Below are 26,020 nucleotides of genomic sequence, written 5' to 3'. Positions count from 1 at the left end.
ATGTGGGCAGGTTGGAACCTACCACCCTCGACACCGTCCTCGCTACGCCCTTCCAAAGTTCCTCCAGCGCTGGGCATGCCCAGAACATATGGGTGTGATTTGCTGAACTCCCTGAGCACCTAACACACCTGTCCTCACCCCCAAAGAACCGGCTCATCCTTGTCCTGTTCATGTGTGCCCTGTGCAGCACCTTAAACTGTATGAGGCTGAGCCTCGCGCACGAAGAGGAAGAATTCTCCCTCCCTAGGGCATCTGCCCACGTCCCCTCTTCGATCTCCTCTCCCAACTCCTCCTCCCACGTACCTTTCAACTCCAGCACCGAGGCCTCTTCCTCCTCCTGCATCACCTGGTAGGTTTCCGAGATCTCCCCCCCCCCCCCCCCGAGAGCACCCTGTCCTGTACTGTGTGTGGCAGTAGCCGTGGGAATTCCACCACCTGCCATCTGGCAAACGCCCTTACCTGTGAGTACTTGAAGGTCTTCCCCGGGGGGAGCCCGTACTTCTCCTCCAGCTCCCCCAAGCTCGCGAACTTCCCGTCCACAAACAGGTCCCCCAACTTTCGTATCCCTGCCCTGTGCCACCCCAAAAACCCTCCACCTGTTCTTCCTGGGGCGAACCGGTGGTTCCCCCGTAATGGGGTCCACGTCGAGGCCCCAACTTGCCCCCCCCTATGCCGCCTCCACTGCCGCCAAATTTTGAGGGCTGCCACCACCACCGGGCTCGTGGTATACCTCCTTGGAGGGAGCGGCAGCGGCGCCATTGCCAGTGCCCCCAGACTTGTACCCACACAGGGCGCCGTCTCCAGCCTCTTCCATGCAGCCCCCTCCATCACTCACTTGCGCACCATTGTCGCATTGTCGGCCTAGTAGTACCCACAGAGGTTGGGCAGCGCCAGCCCCCCCCCCCCATATCTCTACTCCGCCCCAGGAACACCCTTCTCACACTCAGAGTCCCTCGCGCCCACACAAACCCCATTATACTCCTGTTAACCCGCCTGAAAAAAGCCTTTGGGATAAACACGGGGAGGCACCGGAACAGGAACAAAAACCTTAGGAGCACCGTCATTTTGATTGACTGCACCCTACCCGCAAGGACAACGGCAACGCGTCCCACCTCTTGAACTCCTCCTCCATTTGCTCCACCAGCCTTGTAAAGTTAAGCCTATGCAGGCCCCCCCAGTTCCTGGCCACTTGGACCCCCAAATATCTGAAGCTCCTCTCCGCCCTTTTTAGTGGGAGCTCGCCAATCCCCCTCTCCTGGTCCCCTAGCTGAATTACGAACAGCTCGCTCTTCCCCATATTGAGCTTGTACCCCGAAAAGTCCCCGAATTCCCTAAGGATCCTCATTACCTCTGGCATTCCTCCCACCGGGTCTGCCACATACAGCAGCAGGTCGTCCGCATAAAGCGACACCCTATGCTCCTCCCCACCCCGCACCAACCCCCTCCAGTTCCTCGACTCTCTCAGTGCCATAGCCAGGGGTTCAATCGCCAGTGCGAAGAGCAGGGGGGACAGGGGGGACCCCTGTCTCGTCCCTCGGTGCAACCGAAAGTACTCGGACCTCCCCCTATTTGTGGCCACACTCGCCATCGGGACCTCATACAACAGTCTAACCCACCTGACAAACCCCTCCCCAAACCCGAACCTCTTCAGCACCTCCCACAGGTACCCCCACTCTACCCTATCGAAGGCTTTCTCAGCGTCCATCGCCACCACTATCTCCGCCTCCCCCTCCCTCGCCGGCATCATGATAACGTTCAAAAGCCTCCGCACATTCGCGTTCAACGTCTCCCCTTCACAAACCCCGTCTGGTGTTCATGGATGATCTACGGCACACAATCCTCAATCCTCGTGGCTAAGACCTTCGCCAGCACCTTGGCATCTACATTTAGCAAGGAAATCGGTCTGTAAGACCCACATTGCAGGGGATCCTTGTCCCGCTTCAGGATCAAAGAGATCAGTGCCCGGGACATCTGCGGGGGTAAAGCCCCCCCCCCCCTCTCTCTCTCTCTCTCCCCCCCCCCCCCCCCCTCCCTTGCCTCATTAAAGGTCCTAACTAATAGCGGGCCCAACAGGTTCATATATTTTTTATAGAACTCGACCGGGAAACCGTCCGGCCCCAGTGCCTTCCCCGCCTGCATGCTTCCTATCCCTTTGATCAGCTCCTCCAGCCCACTCGGGGCCCCCAGTCCCGCCACCAGTCCCTCTTCCACCTTTGGAAACCTCAATTGGTCCAGGAAACGGCCCATTCCTCCCTCCTCTCGTGGGGGCTCGGATTGGTACAATTCCTCGTAGAAGTCCCTGAAGACCCCATTGATGCCAACCCCACTCTCCACCACGCTCCCTCCCCTGTCCTTAACTCCCCCGATCTCCCTAGCTGCGTCCTGCTTCCAAAGCTGATGCGCCAGCATCCGGCTTGCCTTTTCCCCATACTCGTAGATCGCCCCCTGGGCCTTCCTCCACTGCACCTCCGCCTTCCTGGTGGTCACCAGGTCGAATTCGGCCTGGAGGCTGCGCCTCTTCCTCAACAATCCTTCCTCAGGCTCTTCCGCATACCTCCTGTCTATCCTCACCATCTCCCCCACCAGCCTCTCCCTCTCCCCCCGCTCCCTCCGCTCCTTGTGGGCCCTAATGGAGATCAGCTCTCCCCTCACCACCGCCTTCAGTGCCTCCCATACCATCCCCACTCGGACCTCCCCGTTGTCGTTGGTCTCCAAGTACCTCTCTATACTTCCTCGGACCAGCTCGCTCACCTCCTCGTCCGCCAACATCCCCACCTCCAAGCGCCACAGCGGGCGCTGGTCCCTCTCCTCCCCCATCTCCAAGTCCACCCCGTGTCTGCGTGGGTTTCCTCCGGGTGCTCCGGTTTCCTCCCACAGTCCAAAGATGTGCGGGTTAGGTGAATTGGCCAATGATAAATTGCCCTTAATGTCCAAATTGCCCTTGGTGTTGGGTGGAGGTGTTGAGTTTGGGTCGGGTGCTCTTTCCAAGAGCCGGTGCAGACTCAAAGGGCCGAATGGCCTCCTTCTGCACTGTAAATTCAATGATAATCTATGATTCATCTAGGACAAAGGTTCGGCACAACATCATGGGCCGAAGGGCCTGTTCTGTGCTGTATTTTCTATGTTCTACGTTCTATGTTCCACCCAATGCAGGGCGTGGTCCGAAATGGCTATTGCCGAATACTCGGTATCCTCTACTCTCGCTATCAGCGCCCTACTCCAGATGAAAAAGTCGATTCGAGAATAAGCCTTATGGACATGTGAGAAGAATGAAAATTCCCTAGCCCCCAGCCTTGCAAATCTCCAAGGGTCCACCCCTCCCATTTGGTCCATAAATCCCCTCAACACTCTGGCCGCCGCAGGCTTCCTACCCGTCCTAGACCTGGAGCGATCCAGTGCTGGATCCAACACCGTGTTAAAGTCTCCCCCCATTATCAGGCCCCCCACTTCCAAGTCTGGGATCCGACCCAACATACGCCGCATAAAACCCGCATCGTCCCAGTTCGGAGCATACACATTGACCAGTACCACCCTCTCTCCCTGCAACTTACCACTTACCATTATGTACCTACCGCCATTATCTGCCACAATGCTCGACGCCTTGAATGACACCTTCTTTCCCACCAAGATCGCCACCCCTCAATTTTTGGCATCTAGCCCCGAGTGAAACACCTGACCTACCCACCCTTTCCTCAGTATTACCTGGTCTGCCACCTTCAGGTGTGTCTCCTGGAGCATAACCACATCCGCCTTGAGCCCCTTCAGGTGCGCGAACACGCGGGCCCGCTTAACCGGCCCATTCAGTCCCCTTACATTCCAGGTTATCAGCCGGATCAGGGGGCTACCCTCCCCCGCCGACTAGCCATGACCCCTCCTCGACCAGCCACCCGCCCGCACCCGGCCCGTTCCCCACAGCGGCATATCCCCGTCTCGACCCCCCCCCCCCCCCCCACTCGCTCCAGCTCCTCCTTGACCTTAGCAGCAGCAACTCGATCCCCCCCCCCCCCCCCCCCCCCCGGCTAGGACCCATTCTAGCTGGTTTACTCCCCCCATTGCACTTCTGCAAGTCAGCTGACTCCTGCTGACCCCGACCACTCCCGCCTCCCCTTCGACTCCTCCCATTGTGTGGCACACCCTCCTTTCCCGCTCCCCATCCACAGGCTCTCCCCCTCCCCCCTCCGTTCTAAGCGTGGGAAACAATCCTCCCTTCCCCGCCCCGGCCCCGCTCTTCCCCCCCCCCCCCCCCCCCCCCAGTCTTCGGCACGGGAAAAAAGCCCGCGCTCTCCACCTACCAGGCCCCGCCACCAACCAAAACAGTGCTCCACCCTCCCCAACCCGAAAGAGAAAAACACAGAGAAAAATAAACCCTAAACAATGCAAAGGCCCCCCCACCCCCCCGGAACCAAAAATAGGCATAACATATCCACCGCAGTCCCCAATCGCCCATCCCGACCCTCAGTCTGTGTCCAGCTTCTCGGCCTGAACAATGGCCCACGCCTCCTCCGGAGACTCAAACTAATGGTGCCGGTCCTTGTAGGTAACCCACAGTCGCGCTGACTGCAACATGCCAAACTTCACCCCCTTCCTGTGCAGCACCGCCTTCGCTCGCTTGTACCTGGCCCTCCTCTTCGCCACCTCCGCACTCCAATCCTGATATATCCGAACCTCCGCGCTCTCCCACCTGCTGCTCTTCTCCTTCTTGGCCCACCTGAGCACACACTCCTGATCGACAAACCGATGGAACCGCACCAGCACCGCCCGCGGAGGCTCGTTAGCCTTGGGCCTCCTCGCAACACTCTATGGGCTCCAGGGGCCCCTGGAAGGACCCTGCTCCCATCAGCGAGTTCAACATGGTGACCACATAGGCCCCCACGTCCAGCCCCTCCGGGAGGCCCAAAATCCACAGATTCTTCCGCCTCGATCGATTCTCCATCTCCTCGAACCGCTCCTGCCATTTCTTGTGGAGCGCCTCGTACGCCTCCACCTTTACCGCCAGGCCTCAGATCTCGTCCTCATTGTCAGAGATCTTTTGTCGAGCCTCTCGGATCGCCACCCCCTGGGCCGTCTGTGTCTCCAGCAGCTTATCAATAGAAGCCTTCATCGGCTCTAGCAGTTCCGTTTTAATCTCTCTGAGGCAGCGCTGGCTACCCTCCTGTTGCTCCTCCGCCCAATGCCTCCACACGGCCTGGTCTCTGCCCGCCGCCATTTTGCCCTTCTTCCCTCCCTTCTTCTGGTCCACCACCACCTTTTTTGTCGCCCCGCTCCTCGTTAAAGCCATATACTGATGGGGAGCTATTATTAACTCCTTCCCACACCAGGAAACGTCGAAAAAGTTCCCTTGGGGGCCCTGAAAAGAGCCCAAAAGTCCGACTTAGCTCCGCATAGCCGCAACCGGAAGTCTCAACAGGGAATCCTTTTGGCAGTGTTCGCTTCACCAATCTGCCCCAAAAAGTCTGTGGAAACTCCTGAAAAAGGTCTGAGAGTCCGTTCCAGACGGGAGCTGCCGAATGCGCGATCTACTCATCCATGGCCGCCACCGGAAGCCTCGTCCCCGCTTCTTCAGTGGCCTTAGAACATAGAACATTACAGCGCAGTACAGGCAGCTTCGGCCCTCGATGTTGCGCCGACCTGTGAAACCAATCTAAAGCCCATCTACACTATTCCCTTATCATCCATATGTTTATCCAATGGCCATTTAAATGCCCTAAATGTTGGCGGGTCCACTACTGTTGCAGGCAGGGCATTCCACGCCCTTACTACTCTCTGAGTAAAGAACCTACCTCTGACATCTGTCCTATATCTATCTCCCCTCAATTTAAATCTATGTCCCCTTGTGCTAGCCATCACCAAATGAGGAAAAAGGCTCTCACTGTCCACCCTATCCAATCCTCTGATCATCTTGTATGCCTCAATTAAGTCACCTCTTAACCTTCTCTCGAACGAAAACAGCCTCAAGTCCCTCAGCCTTTCCTCATAAGATCTTCCCTCCATACCAGGCAACATTCTGATAAATCTCCTCTGCACCCTTTCCAATGCTTCCACATCCTTCCTATAATGCGGCGACCAGAATTGCACGCAATACTCCAAATGCGGCCGCACCAGAGTTTTGACCAGCTGCAACATGACCTCATGGCTCCGAAACCCAGTCCCTCTACCACTAAAAGCTAACACACCGTACACCTTCTTAACAACCCTCTCAACCTGGGTGGCAACTTTCAGTGATCTATGTACATGGACACCGAGATCTCTCTGCTCATCCACACTACCAAGAATCTTACCGTTAGCCCAGTACTCTGTATTTCTGTTACTCCTTCCAAAATGAATCACCTCACACTTTTCTGCATTAAACTCCATTTGCCATCACTCAGCCCAGCTCTGCAGCTTATCTATGTCCCTCTGTAACCTGCAACATCCTTCCGCAATGTCCACAACTCCACCGACTTTAGTGTCATCTGCAAATTTACTCACCCGTCCTTCTACGCTCTCCTCCAGGTCATTTATAAAAATGAAAAACAGCAGTGGCCCCAAAACAGATCCTTGTGGTACACCACTAGTAACTGAACTCCAGGCTGAACATTTCCCATCAACCACCACCCTCTATCTTCTTACAGCTAGCCAATTTCAGATCCAAACTGCTAAATCACCCTGAATCCCATGCCCTAGTATTTTCTGCAATAGCCTACCGTGGGGAACCTTATCAAACGCTTCACTGAAATCAATATACACCACATCAACTGCTTTACCCTCGCCCACCTGTTTGGTCACCTTCTCAAACAACTCAATAAGGTTTGTGAGGCACGACCTACCCTTCACAAAACCGTGTTGACTATCTCTAATCAAATTATTCCTTTCCAGATGATTATACATCCTATCTCTTATAAACCTTTCCAAGACTTTGCCCACAACAGAGTAAGGCTCACTGGTCTATAGTTACCGGAGCTGTCTCTACTCCCCTTCTTGAACACGGGGACAATATTTGCTATCCTCCAGTCTTCTGGCAGTATTCCTGGAGACAGAGATGACTTTAAGATCAAAGCCAAAGGCTCAGCAATCTCCTCCCTAGCTTCCCAGAGAATCCTAGGATAAATCCCATCCGGCCCAGTGGACTTATCTATTTTCACACTTTCCAGAATTGCTAACACCTCCTCCTTATGATCCTCAAGCCCTTCTAGTCTAGTAACCTGAATCTCAGTATTCTCTTCGACAACATTGTCTTTTTCCTGTGTGAATACTGATGAAAAATATTCATTTAGCACCTCTCCTCTCGAACTCCACGCGCAACTTCCCACTACTGTCCTTGACTGGCCCTACTCTTACCCTAGTCATTCTTTTATTCCTGACATACCTATAGAAAGGATTATCCTTGATCCTACCTGCCAAAGACTTCTCAGGTCCCCTCCTGGCTCTTCTTAGCTCTCTCTTTAGGTCCTTCCTAACTAACTTGTAACTCTCGAGCGCCCTAACTGAACCTTCACATCTCATCTTTACATAAGCCTCCTTCTTTCTCTTGACAAGTGATTCAACTACTTTAGTAAACCACGGTTCCCTCGCTCGACCACTTCCTCCCTGCCTGACAGGTGCATACTTATCAAGGACATGCAGTAGCTGTTCCTTGAACAAGCTCCACATTTCAATTGTGCCCATCCCCTGCAGTTTCCTTCCCCATCCTATGCATCCTAAGTCTTGCCTCATCGCATCATAATTGCCTTTCCCCCAGCTATAACTCTTGCCCTGGTGTATATACCTATCCCTTTCCCATCGCTAAAGTAAACGTAACCGAATTGTGGTCACTATCACCAAAGTGCTCACCTACCTCCAAATCTAACACCTGTCCTGGTTCATTACCCAGTACCAAATCCAATGAGGCCTCGCCTCTTGTTGGCCTATCTACATACTGTGTCAGGAAACCCTCCTGCACACATTGGACAAAAACGGACCCATCTAAAGTACTCAAACTATTTTCCAGTTTCCAGTCAATATTTGGAAAGTTAAAGTCCCCCATAACAACTACCCTGTTGCTTTCGCTCCTATCCAGAATCATCTTTGCAATCCTTTCCTCTACATCTCCGGAACTTTTCGGAGGCCTATAGTAAACTCCCAACAGGGTGACCTCTCCTTTCCTGTTTCTAACCTCAGCCCATACTACCTCAGTAGACGGGTCCTCATCAAACGTCCTTTCTGCCATCGTAATACTGTCCTTGACTAACAATGCCACCCGTCCCCCCTCTTTTACCACCTTCCCTGAGCTTACTGAAATATCTAAACCCCGGAACCTGCAACAACCATTCCTGTCCCTGCTCTATCCATGTCTCCGAAATGGGCACAACATCGAAGTCCCAGGTACCAACCCATGCTGCAAGTTCACCCACCTTATTCCGGATGCTCCTGGCGTTGAAGTAGACACACTTTAAACCACCTTCCTGCCTGCCGATACACTCCTGCAACTTTGAAACCTTACTCATGACCTCACTACTCTCAACCTCCTGTATACTGGAGCTACAATTCAAGTTCCCAACCCCCTGCTGAATTAGTTTAAACCCTTCCGAAGAGCATTAGCAAATTTCCCCCCCAGGGTATTGGTACCCCTCTGGTCCAGGTGTAGACCATCCCATTTGTAGAGGTCCTACCTACCCCAGAATGATCCCCAATTATCCAGGTATCTGAAACCCTCCCTCCTGCACCATCCCTGTAGCCACATGTTCAACTGCTCTCTCTTCCTATTCTTCATCTCGCTAGCACGTGGCACGGGTAACAACCCAGAGATAATAACTCTGTTTGTTCTAGCTCTACGATTCCACGCTAGTTCCCTGAATTCCTGCCTTACATCTCTATCTCTTTTCCTACCTATGTCGTTAGTGCCTATGTGACCACGACTTGGGGCTGCTCCACCTCCTCCTTAAGGATCCCGAAAACATGATCCGAGACATCACGGACCCTGGCACCTGGAGACAACACACAGTCTCTCTCATTCCCACAGAACAAGATATTCTCTCATGTACACCAGGGGCTGGTAGACATACATTGTTCAGGACAATGTTAGACATTAATGGGGAAAAGTCAGGGATAGAAGCAGGATCGATTGAACCTTCTCAATTAATAAAGCAAGGGAATCAGTGGGTGGTACATGATATCATAATTTACCATTCCAATGAGACACGGAAAGCAGTTTGGATGACGGAGAAATGGGACACTAAACAGCTAGTGATGGACAAATGATCCTTTTGGGTACTGATGGATTGAATTGTGTGCTGTTTCTAAGGGACATGAGGAAGCTTCTACGATGCTGCTACCCCAAGGAAATAAAATGCTTTGGAGGTAGTAGAACACATGGATATAGCTATTATGTTACCTTCCTGAGCGGCTGCAGCTATGGTTCAGGGTAATTGGACTTGAGGGAAGAACAAGTCTATCGACACTCGTCTGTGAGATGGATAAATTTACAAATTGATTTCCGTGTACAATTTAAAATCACAACATGTGCATACAAATGACAAAGATAGGGGATATATGATGGTCAGTACAATTAGATGGGGGGATAATTGACTAAAAGATATAGTTATGTTTCAAATGTCAAGGCAGGGTGTAATTGAAAATATGGAAAGATGTGTCATTTGAAACATGGAAGTCTGGCAATATCTGGTCTGAGAGAAACATGAGAGGATACACGGAAAGATCCCATGAAGGGTTAACAGCAGCTGCAAAGAGCAGGATTATAAAATGCACATACCTTCTTCCAAACAGGCTTAGCAAACAAACAGGATTTTTGTATGAAACTAAAAACAATGGCTCACACCTTCATTGAAATTAACCATCTTAGTAAGCATCTGGAAAAGCATGGATGAGGGTTTCAGTTGAGTTAGGTGATAAATGTAAACCTTTCAAGTTATAACAAGTGGATTTTTAGCATTACGCTAAAAGCAATGATTCGCACCTTCATTGAAGTAAAATCAGCAGATAGAAAAGAATGTCTAGGGGGACAAATATATAGATGTGAAGCTCTGCTGACATCAGGTAAATTAAAAGAAAATTGGTAGATCTTTTCACAATTGTTCTCGCTGCTGCTAGAATTCACGTTTAATAAAGGCCCTCAAGTCAGCCTGCAGCTTTAAGCATGCCCTTCCCCCGCCTGCATGCTAGAAGAGGCTTTGTTTATCCTGCAGTTAAGCCAAATCTTTTACTGTTTCTGCCGGGTCTGGTAACCAAGAGACATACCATTCCTGGGGGACACTGTTGGGGGAATGTTGCAATCTTCTTCCCACACCGGGAAATGTCAAACAAATTCCGTGGGGGCCCTGTAAAGAGCCCAAAAGTCTGTTCCAAGCGGGAGCTACCGAACATGCGACCTAGCTCTGCATAGCCGCACCCGGAAGTCTCGAACGCAAAACAATTGAGCTGCTTTTTTCAAACATTTGCGTGTGCTATGCATGAACATAATTAATTTCAGGGGATGTGATTAGCCTCCGCACATCCCACCCCAAACAAAGCAGAATTTTATATTGCTTCTCCTTCAACATCAGGGTGTAAATAGGGATTTCTTTCCCTCCGATAGTGTGACCAGTGCATGTCTACATTGCTTTTCTTGGGTCTATAGGTCAGTGTTAGAAAGTCAGTGACTTGGATCCGTCATTTGTCTGATTTATTAAGAATGAACAAAAAAAGGCTTAACTATATGTGAGTGAATTGTGTTATCAACTCAAATATTGGAAAGACTGCATTCGAAAAGTAAGCTGCAAGTACTTTGCAAATAATTGATTAATACCCATAAAATGTGCTTTTAATTCTAAAGTACTATTAGTCACTTTAAATGGAATTGGTGAGCATTGATGATTTTCAAAAGTTTGATGCACAATTGATTTTCAGGATTCATTTATATTTAGAGGAGACATAGTGATAATATCACTGGGCTAATCCAGAGCCCCAAGCTAATGCTTTGGAGGCATGGCTTCATGGTGGGATTTAAATTTGGCTGATTAATAAAATCTGGAATATAAAGCTAGTCTCATGACCATGAAAATATCATCCATTGTCATGAAAATCCATCTGGTTCACTAAAGTGCTTTTGGGAAGGAAATCTGCTGTTTTTACCCGATCTTGTGACTCAAGACCCACAACTATGTGGTTGCCTCTTAACTGTATTGAAGGATGGGTAACAAATGCTGGACTTCCCATTAATGTCCACATCCCATGAAAGAATAAAAATAAATAAATGCCAATCCCCCCCCCCGGTGCCGGTTTCCCAGTTGCATGGGAAATCCCACTGACAGTGGTGGGGCCAGAAGACCCCGCAGCCAGCCAATAAAGGCTGCCTCCCCGCTGCTGCGAAGGAGCATTCTTAAAGGATTTGCTGGAATTTCCAGTGATTAGTTGTAACTCTTAGATATTTTGCAAACAACCCAAATAGAAATAATAGGGGGATCGAAAGTAATGTTTTTTTTCCCCTTTGAACACTTGTTTATTTGTTGTAAAAGCATTGGAGATGGGAAAAGACTGCTGTGTTACTGGGTAGGTAGTTTTGTAATGAAATTTCCAGGAATGCCTCCAGCTCCAGTTGGCAAATCTAATTATGTGTAACCCTCAATTTACTTTTACATTGTGCAACAGGCATATTTTAGGAATATGAGACGTAATACTTTTAAACCCATAAAAATTACTATGACTTTCTTTGTTGCTATTTCTCTCTCTCTCTCTAATGTTGTTTGGTGCAGTTATTTATAAAAAGATTTCACTTTCTGATATGACTTTCTTCTAACATTGTTCACTGAAAATCTTTTGGGATTATCATTTATGTATTCAAATTTTAATTTGCTGTACAAAATGCACATTTTATTTTAAATTACTTGAAGTTATAAACAAAACCAAATATTATCCAACAATATAACCTGAAACTCAAATCGGAATACACGTTTTCAATTCCGTCTTTACCACAATACACAACTTTTAGAACGAGAGTCTGTTTTTTCGTCTTGGCTAATGTTAAATGATAGATGTGAGTATACAACAGTGGGCAAAACTTTATCAATTTAATGGAGGAAAATGTAGCCATTTGTTACAATCTTGCGCCGAATGATGTGTATCTTGTATTATTTCTAGTTATCTCTAATTATATTTGAGACATGGCCTCATTTTATGACACAACCTGAAAGCACGTTGTTCTATTTGTTTGAATGATCCATGTAAATAAAATTTGAACAGCTGATTGGACTAAAAAGTTTTTAAAGCATTGAAGTCCATGCTTAACCACTCAGTTCCAATTTCTCTTGCAACATGTAGGATAAGCTTTTGGCTCTGTTAAATGCAATGCCTCTTCTAGAAAAACTTGCTGTGAACATCTGGCTTAGGAGCTAAGACAATTTCAGGTTGTTAATCAAGCATTGAGATGCTTGGACTGGATTTGAAGCAGGTCTGAGTTTTAATTTGATTTGGTTTGTTATAGCGATCTGGAGAATCTAATTAAATTGCTGTCAAAGCCAGCTTACAGAGCTGAACCCACTCCTTGAGCAGAACAGCTCCACGTTCTATGCCGGTGTATTTAGTTCCAATTTAGTGTGGCCACAGTTGCAGAAGGTAAAGGACTTGAGGCAGTACTTAAACCTTTAAGCATCATCTGTCACGATCAGCAATTTTACGAGCAACCTAACTTGGTCAGTTTCAGAGGCCTGTTTCAAGAAAGTGCAACTTGATAACATTATCACTTTGGAGGTTTTACACTTTTGTTTTTTTTTAATGCTGGCAATCCAAATATCTTGTGAAGGTCAGTAGCACAATTTGCTGGACGGCTAGTTTGTGATGAGCGATGCCAACAGTGCGTGTTCAATTCCCATACTGGCTGAGGTTATTCATGAAGGCCCCGCCTTCTCAACCTTGCCTTTCGCCTGAGGTGTGGTGACCCTCAGTTTAAATGAACACCTGAAAGCGCTCTCAAAGTGGAGAGCAGCCTGTGGTCCTTGGGGACTCACCGCTGTTGCAGCTCCAACAGCACTCAAGAAGCTCAACACCATCTAGGACAAAGCAGTCCACTTGATTGCTCCCCCTTCCACAAACATTCAAACCCTCCACAATCGACGAACAGTGATAGCCATGTATACCATCTACAAGATGCACTGCAGTAACTCACTAAGGTTCCTCAGATAGCACCTGCCAAACCCGTGACCACTAACATCTAGAAGGATAAGAGCAGCAGATACCTGGGAACCCCACCACCTGGAGGTTCCCTCCAAGTCACTCACCACCCTCATTTGGAAATATATTGCAGTTCCTTCACTGTTGCTGGGACAACATCCTGAAACTCCCTCCCTAACTGCACAGTGGGTTTCCCTATACCTTAAGGACTGCAGCGGTTCAAGAAGGCAGCTCACCACCACCTTCTGAAGGGCAACTAGGAATGGCCACTAAATGCTAGCCTAACCAGCGACTCCCACATCCCGTAAACAAGTTTTTAAAAACTAAGTCTGTAATTTCATGACCGGTGGCCTTATGCAGAACCTCCACTAGTCTCCTATAGATCCCTGCATCATTGGGAAAGTGCCTTGAAGTTGTACTACCTCCTCTGGACATTCTCACTTCTTTGGCCTCAGTGGAGCCTGAGATAAGGATGGAAACTGCTATGCACAGTATTCTGCTGTGGTGCAAAAAATACAATTGTTCACACACTTAATTTATCTAGCCAAACCTCTTTCTCCATCTATTTGACAGGTGACAAAGATGTTCTTTCTGTCACAGGGATTCATTTTTAAAATTTAATTAATTTTTTAACAAGTTTAAATCTTATAACAATCTTTATTAGTGTCACAAATAGTCTTACATAAACACTGCTTGCACCCAGAGGAAACGCAGGCAGACATTGGGAGAACTTGCAGATTCTGCACAGACCGCGATCCAAGCCGGTAATTGAATCTGGATCCCTGGCGCTGTGAACCAACAGTGCTAACCACTGTGCCACCATACCGCCCATGCTCATTGCCTCCTGACCATTGTCTCAGATCATTGTCTCATAGGTCTAATTAAAGAACGTGCATGATACTCGTGTCTAGCGCTATCCAAAATTATGAATAGTGGAAAATATTTTACCAGATGATATAGTTTATTTGACATGGTTCTTGGTCATTCCAGCTTCATAAGTTCAATTTCCACTAACTCTAAGGATTCTAATTCTGAGAACTTCTTAGAGTTCTTGTTTTAATCTTGTCTCTCTTCCTATGGTTTGCAGTATCTTGTCATTGTTCAGACCATTTAGTTTCCAATACTTCGAGATAAATTGTTAATAGAATGTCTTATCTGCAGTGGTGAAAAGGAATGTTTGTACTATGATGACACCAAGCAGTTCAACTAGCACAGCTGTTTTACATGCTATGTTTACACTTAAGGAGGTTACCCAATTAGTGTAGCAATGTGTTGAATTAAATAAACACTTGGAAGTCAGCAATTTATAATTTAATTGCTGTTTACATTTACACAAAAACTTCTTTTACAAATGATAAACAACTGTAATTGACATAAATACATTTTGTTTGTAATTCAAAAATATTCATAGGCATTTCCTTCTGTTCTTCAGAAAGCCTTTAATGCCCTTTGCCACAGCACTCACTTGTACGGTCGGCGATTAGTACTAGAATGGGCAGACTCTGAAGACACAGTGGAGATGTTACGCAGAAAGACAGCTGAACATTACTATGGTAAATAGCCTTCGAATTGCAAATTAATATTTTAAACGATGAAATTTAAGTTTGAAATGCATTACAAAATATGGAGTATTTAAACAATTCATTGTCTCAAGTCACATTGCAACACTGATGGTAAATATTAATCTTGGTGATTTTGTGTATTTTACCACGAATGCAGAATGTATACATTTCGCAATGAAACCATTTCATAAAAGTATCTCTTACTCAAAACTAGAACTTTTATCCTCAAAGTGTGGAGAAGGGAAATGAGTTGAGTTCTAAAACCCAGCAGGAGATGTTTAACATGTTATTTTCTTTGAATTCTAATTTGTATATTATTGCTCATCACAACATAACTTTATAGCAATGGGCAAAATCTGATATGTGGTAACTTTTATAAAAAAAAAAAGATGAACTGAGCCTGCAACAAATATATTAGAATTCAATCATATTACAATTCAAAGTTAATGTGAATTTCAAAGTCATGTTTCATCAACTTGCATCTCTCCAGATTCCATTGTTTCTCTTGTATTTCTTTCTTCTTGATATGATTGACATTTGCTCCTCTCAAACCTGGTGTTAATTCTGCTAGTGCATTTATAATCTCCCCAGCAGACCGAATTCATGAAAATGTTTTTAATCTGTGTGTTATAAGAAATAGGAGCAGGAGTAGGCCATTCAGCTCCTGGAGTCTGCACCACCATTCAGGAAGATTATGGTCGATCTGATGAGGCCTTGATAATACTGCCGCGCCCATATAACCCTTGACTCGCTTGTCAATCAATAATCCAGCTTCGTGACATCCGGTGACGGCGGGCGAGAGGCGGCCGCACAATGGAGGGCTCCCGTTCGGCAACGGCATTTTCGGGGCTTTAAGCCCGGTCCCAGGGTCCACGGAGGCGGCAGAAGCAGGGAGAAGGCACGGAGGAGGCACAGTGAAGACACAGGAGGAAAAAAAGAACAAACAAAAATGTCGAGGGTGGGCAAGAAAACGCCGGGAAAAAAACAGCTGAAGGTCCGTCAGGGTGTGGAAAGGTCACCAAGGAAAATGGAGGCTGGAGCACCAGGGAAGGCCGCACTGCTTACGGCTGAAGAAATAACTAAGATGATGGCTGCGGAATTTGAAAAGCAGTTGGCGCAGATTGCGAAATGCATGGAGACGGTGAGGAAGGAGATGAGGGAGGTTTTGAGTGTGCTGGTGGAGGAGGCGGTTTCCCCGGTGAGGACGGAGGTGGCGAGCACAGTGGCGGAGGTGCGAGAGCAAGGGGAGGCGCTGAAGGAAGTGGAGGAGACGTCATTGCAGCACGGTGATCAATTTGCCTCGATGGGGAAAGAGATGCGGAAGGTGATGGATACTAACAAGGATCTGCGATGAAAAATGGAAGACCTGGAAAACAGATCCAAGCGACAGAATTTGAAAATTGTGGGGCTGCCCGAAGGAGTTGAAGGACCGAAGCCGACTGAGTATTTTGCCACGATGTTGGCAAAACTATTGGGGGACGGGGAGGATCCCTCCCGATATGAACTGGATCGGGCTCATCGGTCGTGGAGGCCTGTACCAAAGGCGAGTGAGCCGCCAAGGGCAGTGACTCTGTGCTTCCGTAGGTACAGTGTGAAGGAGAAGGTCCTGAGCTGGGCCAAGCAGAAGCGGGTGGTGCAGTGGGCTGGAGCTGGTATACGTGTATACCAGAACTTTACGGTGGAGCTGGCAAGGAGGCGGGCTGCCTTCAACCGGGTGAAGAGGGCACTGTACATTAGCAAGGTGTGGTGCGGCATTGTATATCCAGCGAAGCTGAGGGTGACTTACAAGCTCAGGGACTTTTATTTTGGAACGGTGGAAGCAGCGGAGGAGTTTGTGAAAGCAGAAGGACTGTGGCAGAACTGACAAATTGAGGATTGGCCATGTGCCGATGTAACCTCATGACTGTATTTTCTTCTTTTTTGTATCACTGCGCGCGGGTGTAGAGACTAAAGGAGCCAATCTGGTATATATTTGGACAAGGGAAGGGACGGGACTTTCACTCGAAATGAGGGTTCTTTGGGGTGTAGGTGGATAATGCAGGGTTTGTGTGCTAAAAGTGGATCTTTGGGCTTTCCTAGGGCCGGGCAAGTGGGAAAGGGACCCGGGCGGGGGCCTCCACCCGGCCAGCGAACGGGAGTGAGGTGGGGGGAGGGGCTGCGGCCATCGGAGCCTGGCAGAACAGGGTCCGAGTGGTCTAGCCGGGGTGGAAAGTTGGGGGGAAGGAACCGAGGTTGGGAGGAGGAGTTTTACAAGAGGCAGTGGACGGGAGGAGCTGGAGACCGGGGGTGGGTGGGGGGGAGCTGTGTAAGATTAAGGGTGACTGCGGGTAATCCCTGATTCCTTTTTGTCATTTGTTTATGTAAACATGCGGGTTGAGGTTTGGGGGTTGGTGGGTAGATGGGATCGTTGTTATTATGGGGACTGACATATCTTGCTGATTATTGTTTATTGTTGATGGATGTAAATGTGGGAGAAAATGTGAAAAAGTAGGAGAATTCTTTTTAAAAATGTTTTAAAATAAAAAATAATCCAGCTTCGTCTTGAACATATTCAATGGCATAGCCAATTACTCATTGGGGAAGAGAATTCCAAACATTAATGATCCTCTGAAAGAAGAAATTCCTCTTCAACTGCATCTTACATGGGAGACACTTTAACTTTGGATTTCCCCACGAGGGAAACATCCTCTCAAACAGCTAGCCTGTTGACTCCCCTCATAATCTTATGTTTCAATGATCACTTCTCCTTCTTCTAAGCTCCAATGAATATAGGCCCAACCTTTCCTTATCAGATAAACCCCTCGCCCCAGGAATGAACCTAGTGAACTTTCTCTGAACTGCTTTCATGCAAGTATGTCTGTCTCTCTCCTCTTTCCCCCACTCTGTGGAGAATGCCGAAACTAATTGCGGAATTCTGTCATCAGGCCCCCCCCCCCCCCCGCCCCCCCCCCATTACATTCATGAAATGACGGTGGGATTTTCTGCTCCTAGCCCCCATGGTAGATCGCAATTCCTGCCAGAGGCTGCAAAAGTCCTGCAGTGTCAAAACAATAAATTGATAATTAATAAAGAACACCATTCGAGTGTGTGATTGTTTGTTGGTGTGTGGGGGTACGGGTGTGTGGAATCCTGAGTGCATGTGAGACACGCACACTCACTCTCTCTACTCACTCCATCTTTTTTCCTTTCTCTCTCTCACACACACTCTCCCACTCTCTCCTTCTCTACCATGCAGCCCTCCCATACTTACTCACTCTCTCTGCCACGCAGTCATCCCACTCTCTCTCTCTCTCTACCACGCAGCCCTCTAGCTTTGACAGGCCCCTCTCGCGTTCTCTCTCTTCTCTCGCTCGCTGCGGCCAGTGTTGTTCCTCCTCCAATCACCACTGCTTCTTTCCACATTTGCTGTCTTATCAGCAGCAAACATGGGAGACAAACGGCCTGTGATTCGAGGAGCAATTTCTTTCAGAATCCTCCACTCCGCTTATCGGCATTTTGAAAACTACCTCCTGGAGCCACATTGTGGGAGCGTGCAGGCCACCTTCGGCACATGTGGTGGACAAACCTGATCTAGATTTTGGGTTGTTGAGGCCCAGCGCTGATCCCTGTGGCACTTCACTGGTTACAGTTTGCCAGTTTGACGAGGTGGCCGAGTGGTTAAGGCGATGGACTGCTAATCCATTGTAGTCTGACCCTGTAGGGGTCAGCACGGTAGCACAGTTGCTTCACAGCTCCAGGGTCCCAGGTTCGATTCCCACTTGGGTCACTGTCTGCACGGAGACTGCATGCTCTCCCCGTTTCTGCGTGGGTTTCCTTCGGATGCTCCGGTTTCCTCCCACAGTTCAAAGATGTGCCCTTAGTGTCCAAAAAAAAGGTTAGATGGGGTGATTGGGGTACGGGGATGGGGTGGAGAGGTGGGCTTGGGTGGGGTGCTCTTTCCAAGGGCCATTGCAGACTAGATGGGTTGAATGGCCTCCTTCTGCACTGTAAATTCTTTTTTAAAAAGCTGTAAATAACCATTTATCCAGACTCTGGTTCCTATTAGTTAACCAGCCCTCTATCCATGCTGACATATCACCTCCGTCACCATAAGTTATTCTCTTGTGTAGTACCTTTTGTGCCTTTTTGGAAATCCAAATACACTCTATCTAAGCCAGCGATTTAGCCCTGTGCTAAACAGCCCCTAATTTCAGAAATAATAGTGTGGGAGGAAAAACCATCTGTGTTGATGTGTCCTTCAATTCTTGGATATAAGTGGAATCAAGTACCAGCAGTCCCTCCAGGTTGAATCATGGAGTAAATGTGTTGGTGTAGTTGACTATGTCATAGGTTGGAAAGCAGTCAAGGAAGAATGATGAATCCAGACCTATTCATGGAGCATGGTCTTTGGATCCTTGATCATTTTGTTGTACAGGATGGCTGATGACCTGATGTTGGAGGAATCCTTTAGAGAAGAAAAGAAGGTGGAGTTTGGAAGTGAGTTTTTTTATGACCACAGGTTTGAAAGGGAAAGGGTTAAGCAGCTGAGAAGAGAGAAACACAATTGCAACTCGTATGTGACCAGAAGGGAAGTTTGCTAGTTGCCAATTTAATCAGCATGGTCAAACAGGCAAGAGGTAATTCTCATGATCAAGAATTTAGAGTAAAAGGTTAACTCTAATGATAGCTACTGAGCATGTGCGTAAGGAGCTATGTTAGTTATGTCACTTGCTATGAGATGAGATGAGTGTAAAGCATCTCAGAAAGTAGCTCGAGCCGTAGTCATATTTAACCGTGATAAATAGCATGTAAATACAAGTTTTTGAACAAATGGCCTTTGCCTCCAGCACTGTCTCTTCTAGAGCAAAAGCCAACCAATCCCAGTTAAACCCACAATAACAATGACGGGCAGGGAGAGAAATTGGAGAGATGCCAGAGTTCGGCACTGGGGTTAGAGTGGGTAATGAAGGGGCTGGTGCCTGGGATGAATGATTGGCTTGGTGGGCAAGGCGAAGGCAGGGAAGCACCAATAGTAATTGAACAGATGGTCTGTATTTTGATGACAGAAATTTGTTAAAGATGAGTACGGAGGGAGTTTAAGGATACCATTGGAAATGGAGAAAGGAAAGATTACCTTTGGTTTCTAGATTGATCCTAGTATAGTGGGCAGTTTTAGTACAGGAATGCTCAGGATTTTGAGAAATTCACAAGAAAACTACTAGTGCAAATGCAGAAATATTTGAAACAAAAGTTATGAAATTGTACAGAAAAGTAGAATCTGAAAATGAGCATGGCTACAGTCACTGGGCATAACAGCAAAAATTATTTTCAATACTATAAGAGGTTTGAAGCTTAAAGATGCACACCGTGCTGAAACTGAGGATCACAAAATAATTATTTTAAGCAATCACTTTAATTTGCTCCAATAGCATAACCTTGATTACCGAGTATAATCGAAGTGGGTTTAGTAACTTTGATGTAATGACTTCTAGATAATGTCAAAGGACCAAACAAACCTGGAGCAGACAGTATTTGCCCAAGTTACTAAATTAGGATGAGATTTGTTGAGTGTCTTCTTGAAGGGTTCAAATGTTCAGGAACTTTTTGTGGATTAGAAAAGAACCATGTAATTGGTGACAACATTGATCCATGTAACTACAGACTCATGTCATGCGAGAGTGCCTTTAAGACAAGATGTTTAAGCAATGTACCTTTAAGAAAACAGTGATGTCAGAGAGTGGGTGGGGCTGAGGTCAGGTCAGCCATTTTGCAGTTTAGTTTTTGCAGGTTTTTAGTTTCAGTTTAAAAAGCAGTGTCTGTGTGTTTCCAGAGAGCTGCAAGTTTTGCAGTTTGGTTTTGCTGAGAGCAGCTAAAAAGTGCCTGGCTGGTTTTGCTGAGAGCAGTTTAAAAGTAGAAAGCCAGTTTGCGACAGTCTCTGCCATTCTACAGAAAATATATATATCCTTTAACCTGATGTGATACTGTTTAAGGTGTTAAGTCTCTTGGAAGTTTGAAGGAACATTTTAAGGAATTATTTACTGTTGCAATATTTTCTGAGTTATCTTTGAAGTAAGGGGTGTTAAGAGATCCAATGTTTATTTAAGATGTGAAGTTGAGTTCATGGAATAAACAGTGTTTTGGTGTTTAAAAACCCACGTGTCCATAATTGTAATCCCACACCTAGGAAAAAGTTGCGTGCTTGGAAAGCAACAAATCCATTTAAGGGAGAGATTGGTTGAACTCCATGATACATTGTGGGGTTCTGAAAACGCCTCACCCATGACATTTGGGGGCTCGAGGGGGATAAAAGTCTATCTATTGGATTGGCTTTTGTGAACTTAAAGACAGTTAAGGATTGTTGCTTTTCCGGTGTGGTATTTTAGTTTAAGTGGGGAGAGTGTTGTGAACAATGGCTCTTTCAGAAGCTCAGAAGTTTTTGGGGGTGGAGAAGGTTACACGTAGTACCTTACGGACAGAAACGAAGAGCAGACTTGGCAAGAACATTGCAGTTAACATTACCTGACAAAATGCGAAAAGATGAGGTAATTATGGCGGTGGTTAAGCATTTAAAGTTGCCTGCGATAGAGGTTGACTCATTGGCAATGACAAAGATTCAGTTGCAAATTAGACAAATGGAACATGAGAAAGAATTAAAGCGGCTGGCATACGAGAGTGAGAGAGAGGAAAGAGAAAGAGAGAGAGAGGAAAAAGAAAAAGAGAGAAGAAATGAGAAAAGAAAGAATAGCCCTAGCAGAACAAAAAGAAAGGGAGATACAGATCATGGAAAAAGATAGAGAGGGGGCGCGATTCTCCGCTCCCGCGACTAAGTGTCCACGCCGTCGTGAACGCCGTCGAGGTTTACGCCGGCACGAAACGGCCCGATCTCGACCGATTCAGGGCCCGAAAATGGGCTAGGATCGGGGTCGCGAGAAACTCGGGGGGGGGGGGGGGTGTCGCGAAAGCAGCGGCGTCCGCGCGCGCCGGGAATTGAAGCCGCGTAAAAGCTGCGCCGCGTAAATGACCCAGCCGACGCCACGTAACTGCCGTCACCCGCGCATGCGTGGTTGCCGTCCTCCCCGAGGCCGCCCCGCAAGAAGATGTCGGATGGATCTTGCGGGGTGCAGAGGAAAGGAGGTCCTCCTTCAGAGAGGATGGCCCGCCGATCGGTGGGTACCGATCGCGGGCCAGACCGCTTTTGAGTCCTACCCCGGTGAAAGAACCCCCCTCGCACCCCCACAGGTCGGCCCCTCAGCGTTCCCGCGCTGTTCCCGGCGGCAGCGACCAGGTGTGGATGGCGCCGGCGGGAAGCCGTCATTTTGGGCAGACCGCTCGGCCCATCCGGGCCAGAGAATAGCGGGTGTAGCGGAGAATCGCCATTTTGGGTGTCCCGGGCGATTCTCCGGCCTGCGCCGCGCAGAACTCGACGGGGCCGTTCTCGCCGCTTGGGTGAATCTACCGGCGTCGCGGGGAAAAATGGCGCACATGGGGATTCTCCCAACCGGCGCGGGAGCGGAGAATCGCGCCCAGGGAGTTTGAACTTCAGAAAATGGCCATGAAACATGAAAGTCAGTTAAAATTGGCAGACGCAAAGGGAAACGTACAGTTGGATGATAGTGATGAGGATAGTGAGAAAGAGCGTCATAGTCGAAGGCTTGGTAGGAATCTATTTAAATATGTCCAAGCATTGTCAAGGTTTGACGAGAAGGAAGTGGAAGCCTTTTCCATTTCATTTGAGAAGGTAGCTAAACAAATGAAATGGCCACAGGACATGTGGGTGTTACTGATTCGAACAAAGCTGGTCGGTAGAGCTAGTGATTTGTTTACATCACTTCCGGAGAAGGTATCTGGAACGTATTGGGAGGTGAAGAAATCCATCTTAAGTGCATATGAGCTAGTAACTGAAGTTTACAGGCAAAGGCTTAGAAATTTAAGGAAATAATTTGGTCAAACATACATGGAGTTTGAAAGGCTCAAACAGAGTAATTTTGATAGGTGGATAAGGGCTTTGAAAATAGACCAAACGTATGAAGCTCTGAGAGAAATTATACTTTTGGAGGAGTTTAAAAATTCAATTCCTGATGTAGTGAGAACTCATGTGGAAGAACAGAGGGTTAAAACTGCGAGATTAGCAGCGGAAATGGCAGATGATTATGAATTAATTCATAAATCAAAGATTGGTTTCCGACATTAGTTTCAGCCGGTTAGGGATAGAAACTGGGGACATGAGAAATACTCAAGTGGTAAAGGTAAAGGTGATCTGATGGGAGACAATAAAGAGAGTGTACCTCAGATTAAAAAAGAAATCCAGGAGGGTGGAAAAGAAATGAAAAGTTTCAGATGTTTTCACTGCAATAAACTAGGCCATGTAGGTCAGCCATTTTGCAGTTTTGTTTTTGCAGGTTTTTAGTTTCAGTTTAAAAAGCAGTGTCTGTGTGTTTCCAGAGAGCTGCAAGTTTTGCAGTTTGGTTTTGCTGAGAGCAGCTAAAAAGTGCCTGTCTGGTTTTGCAGAGAGCAGTTTAAAAGTAGAAAGCCAGTTTGCGACAGTCTCTGCCATTCTACAGAAAATATATATATCCTTTAACCTGATGTGATACTGTTTAAAGGTGTTATGTCTCTTGGCAGTTTGAAGGAACATTTTAAGGAATTATTTACTGTTGCACTATTTTCTGAGTTATCTTTGAAGTAAGGGGTGTTAAGAGATCCAATGTTTATTTAAGATGTGAAGTTGAGTTCATGGAATAATCAGTGTTTTGTGTTTAAAAACCCTGTGTCCATAATTGTTATCCCACACCTAGGAAAAAGCCGCGTGCTCGGAAAAGCAACAAATCAATTAAAGGAAGAGGTTGGTTGGACTCCATGATACATTTTGGGGTTCTGAAAACGCCTCGCCCATAACACTCATTAGTTATTGTATAATTAAAAGCTTGCATGTTGCATCTTAATTTTGTCTGGAGCAGAAAAAGATGATATAGTGCATTATTATTAGCACGACTAAACAAGAATTCAGAGTTGGTGAATTATAGTCAATAACCCATACAAGTACAATCACTTGAACAACAAGTGATTAACAATTCATATTTGCCATTTTATTTTGAATCCAGATAAATATGACACAACATAATCTCAGTCTAAAAGAGTTGTATTATCCTATAAAACATTGAAGTTGACCATTTTATTTCCTTTAAAAGAAGTATTCCACTGTTGCTTTTCAGTGATACATCTTGAAGCTATACTTACCCCCTTGCTTGCAGCTTCATTTCTTATGTTTTATCCCTGTTTCTTTGCCTTCTAGTTGACCCAGGCGTGCTGTTGGGTTACTGTATTTTTGAATTTGCCATCCAGCCTGGCCTGATCAAGTTTTTTGTGTGTAGGTAAATGCCTGATCATCTGCTGAGTGGTGAGCTAACTGGTCGAGTTACTTCCAGCAAAAATGAGATATGATTAGAAAGCAGACAGGAAAACAAGGGGTAATCTACAGTAGGTTGGACCCAGCACCACAATTGGTCTGAGTCACACAGGGCAGTCAGAGCCTCAGATTTATCACTGACCTCCAGGTCTGCAGATTATAAATATTACAGGTAGATAATCAACTTGATTGCCTTCTCTGGTAATTGCACCTATCTCCCAGGAACTGCATCACCTGTCCTGGGTTTTGGCCTAGTCCTCGGATGTTATTTTCAGCAGTTTTAAAGCCACAACAATTATATTGTTATGGTTTTTTAATTTCACGTCAATTATATTATTATGGTTAAGAGAAATGGATATTAACTGCCTTTGAGCAAATAGAAATAGGGGATAGCTGGGACACTGGATTGAGTGGGAGGAGAACTGAAAGACTGAACAAGTCAATAAACTCTCAATAACGAAAATCATTTCACCATTCGGCTTGGATCTTAGTAACAAGCAGTATCTCAAATGGATGCAGAGAAAACTCTAAACATTTGGAAAAGAAAAATCCATTGATGTTGTTTGGCCTTGAGTACCAAGCACACCAGAAGAGGAGAAATATTCCTGCTTCTGCTAGAGGAAACAAGTAGTGAGGGGGAGGGTTCAGTTGCATGTAACATTAGAAAATCCAAGTTCAAGGTGAAGGTAGGAGTGCAGGTTAGTGATGAAGCTCATTGTACCAGAAGATAAAAGGAAGGAACAGAACAAGTAAGTGCACGTCATATTGCACCAAAGAATCAGACAAGTGTAGGGAAATTTGATAATAAAACAAACTTATCTGAATGCACAAAGCATTTGGAATAAAATTAATGAGTTAACAGCGCAAACAAAGAAAAAAGGCTATCATTTGGTGGTGATTACTGAGACCTGGTTACAGGGAAACCAAGTCTAGGAGTTGAATATCCAAGGGTACTCAGGAGTTGAATATCCAAGGGTACTTCTGGAGGATAGGCCGAAAGGAGGTGTTGTAGCTTTATTGTAAAAGAAGGGATCAGTGCTGAATGAAAAATGGAGATCAAGACGTGGAATCAGTTTGCAAGGGAAAGAAATCCCTGCGAATAATCTCTAGGTCCCAAATAATAGTTCCATAGTGGGGCACAGTATAAACCAGGAAATACTGGGGACTTGTAAGAAATGTACGGAAATAATGATGGGTGATTTTAATATGCATATAGCCTGGATTAATCAAATTGACCAGGGTAGCCTCGAGGGAGAGTTCATTGAATGTATTAGAAATTGTTTCTTGGAGCAATATGTTGTGGAACCAGCCAGGGAGCAGGCTATTCTGGATTTTGTATTGTGTAATGAGGGGGGATTAATTAATGATCTCATAATTAAGGATTCTCTCAGGAAGAGTGATCATAGCATTGTAGAATTTCAAATTCAATTTGAGGGCGAGAAACTGGAGTCCAAGGCTAGTATTCTGGGGTTAAGCAAAGGTAATTGCATGGGCATGAGGGCAGATTTGACCTTCGTGGACTGGGCAAGAAACTAAATGTAGGACAGTTGATGAGCAGTGGCAGTTGTTTAAGGAGATATGAATTCATCCTAACTAAAATATATTCAAGAGAGGAAGAAAGATTGTAAAAGGAGGGAAAAAAACATCCGTGGCTAAGCAAGGAAGCTAAACATAACATAAAAGACAAAAATTAAGGCATGCCATATTGCAAAGTCCATTGGCAGGATGGAAGAATGAGAAACTTTTAAAGATTGACAAAGGGTTACTAAAAAAATAATAAAAAGAGAAAAGGAAAATTATAAAGAAACTTAGCGCAAAATATTAAAAAGATAGCAAAAGCTTCTAAGTATATAAAAGGGAGCGAGTAGCTAAAGTAAATGATAGTCCCTTGAAGGATGGGACCGGGGAGTTAATAATGGGGAACACAGAAATGGCAGAGACACTAAATCAATAT

The 26,020-nt window shown here is 46.5% G+C and overlaps 1 protein-coding gene across 5 annotated transcripts in view; it reads left to right on the top strand.

Moving 5' to 3' along the window:
* The window catches only part of rbm19 (RNA binding motif protein 19), a 436,673-nt gene that overhangs the window by 205,992 nt on the left and 204,661 nt on the right, over positions 1 to 26,020 (top strand). For all 5 annotated transcript variants that reach the window (XM_072496461.1, XM_072496480.1, XM_072496442.1 and 2 more), the window contains one exon: positions 14,552 to 14,672. In XM_072496461.1, the coding sequence (XP_072352562.1) occupies positions 14,552 to 14,672 (121 nt within the window). The remainder of the gene's footprint in view (positions 1 to 14,551; positions 14,673 to 26,020) is intronic.

The sequence above is a fragment of the Scyliorhinus torazame genome, chromosome 1 (assembly GCF_047496885.1).
Source record: "Scyliorhinus torazame isolate Kashiwa2021f chromosome 1, sScyTor2.1, whole genome shotgun sequence".
Taxonomy (NCBI): Eukaryota; Metazoa; Chordata; class Chondrichthyes; order Carcharhiniformes; family Scyliorhinidae; genus Scyliorhinus; species Scyliorhinus torazame.
This window is presented reverse-complemented; position numbering and strand designations above follow the sequence as displayed.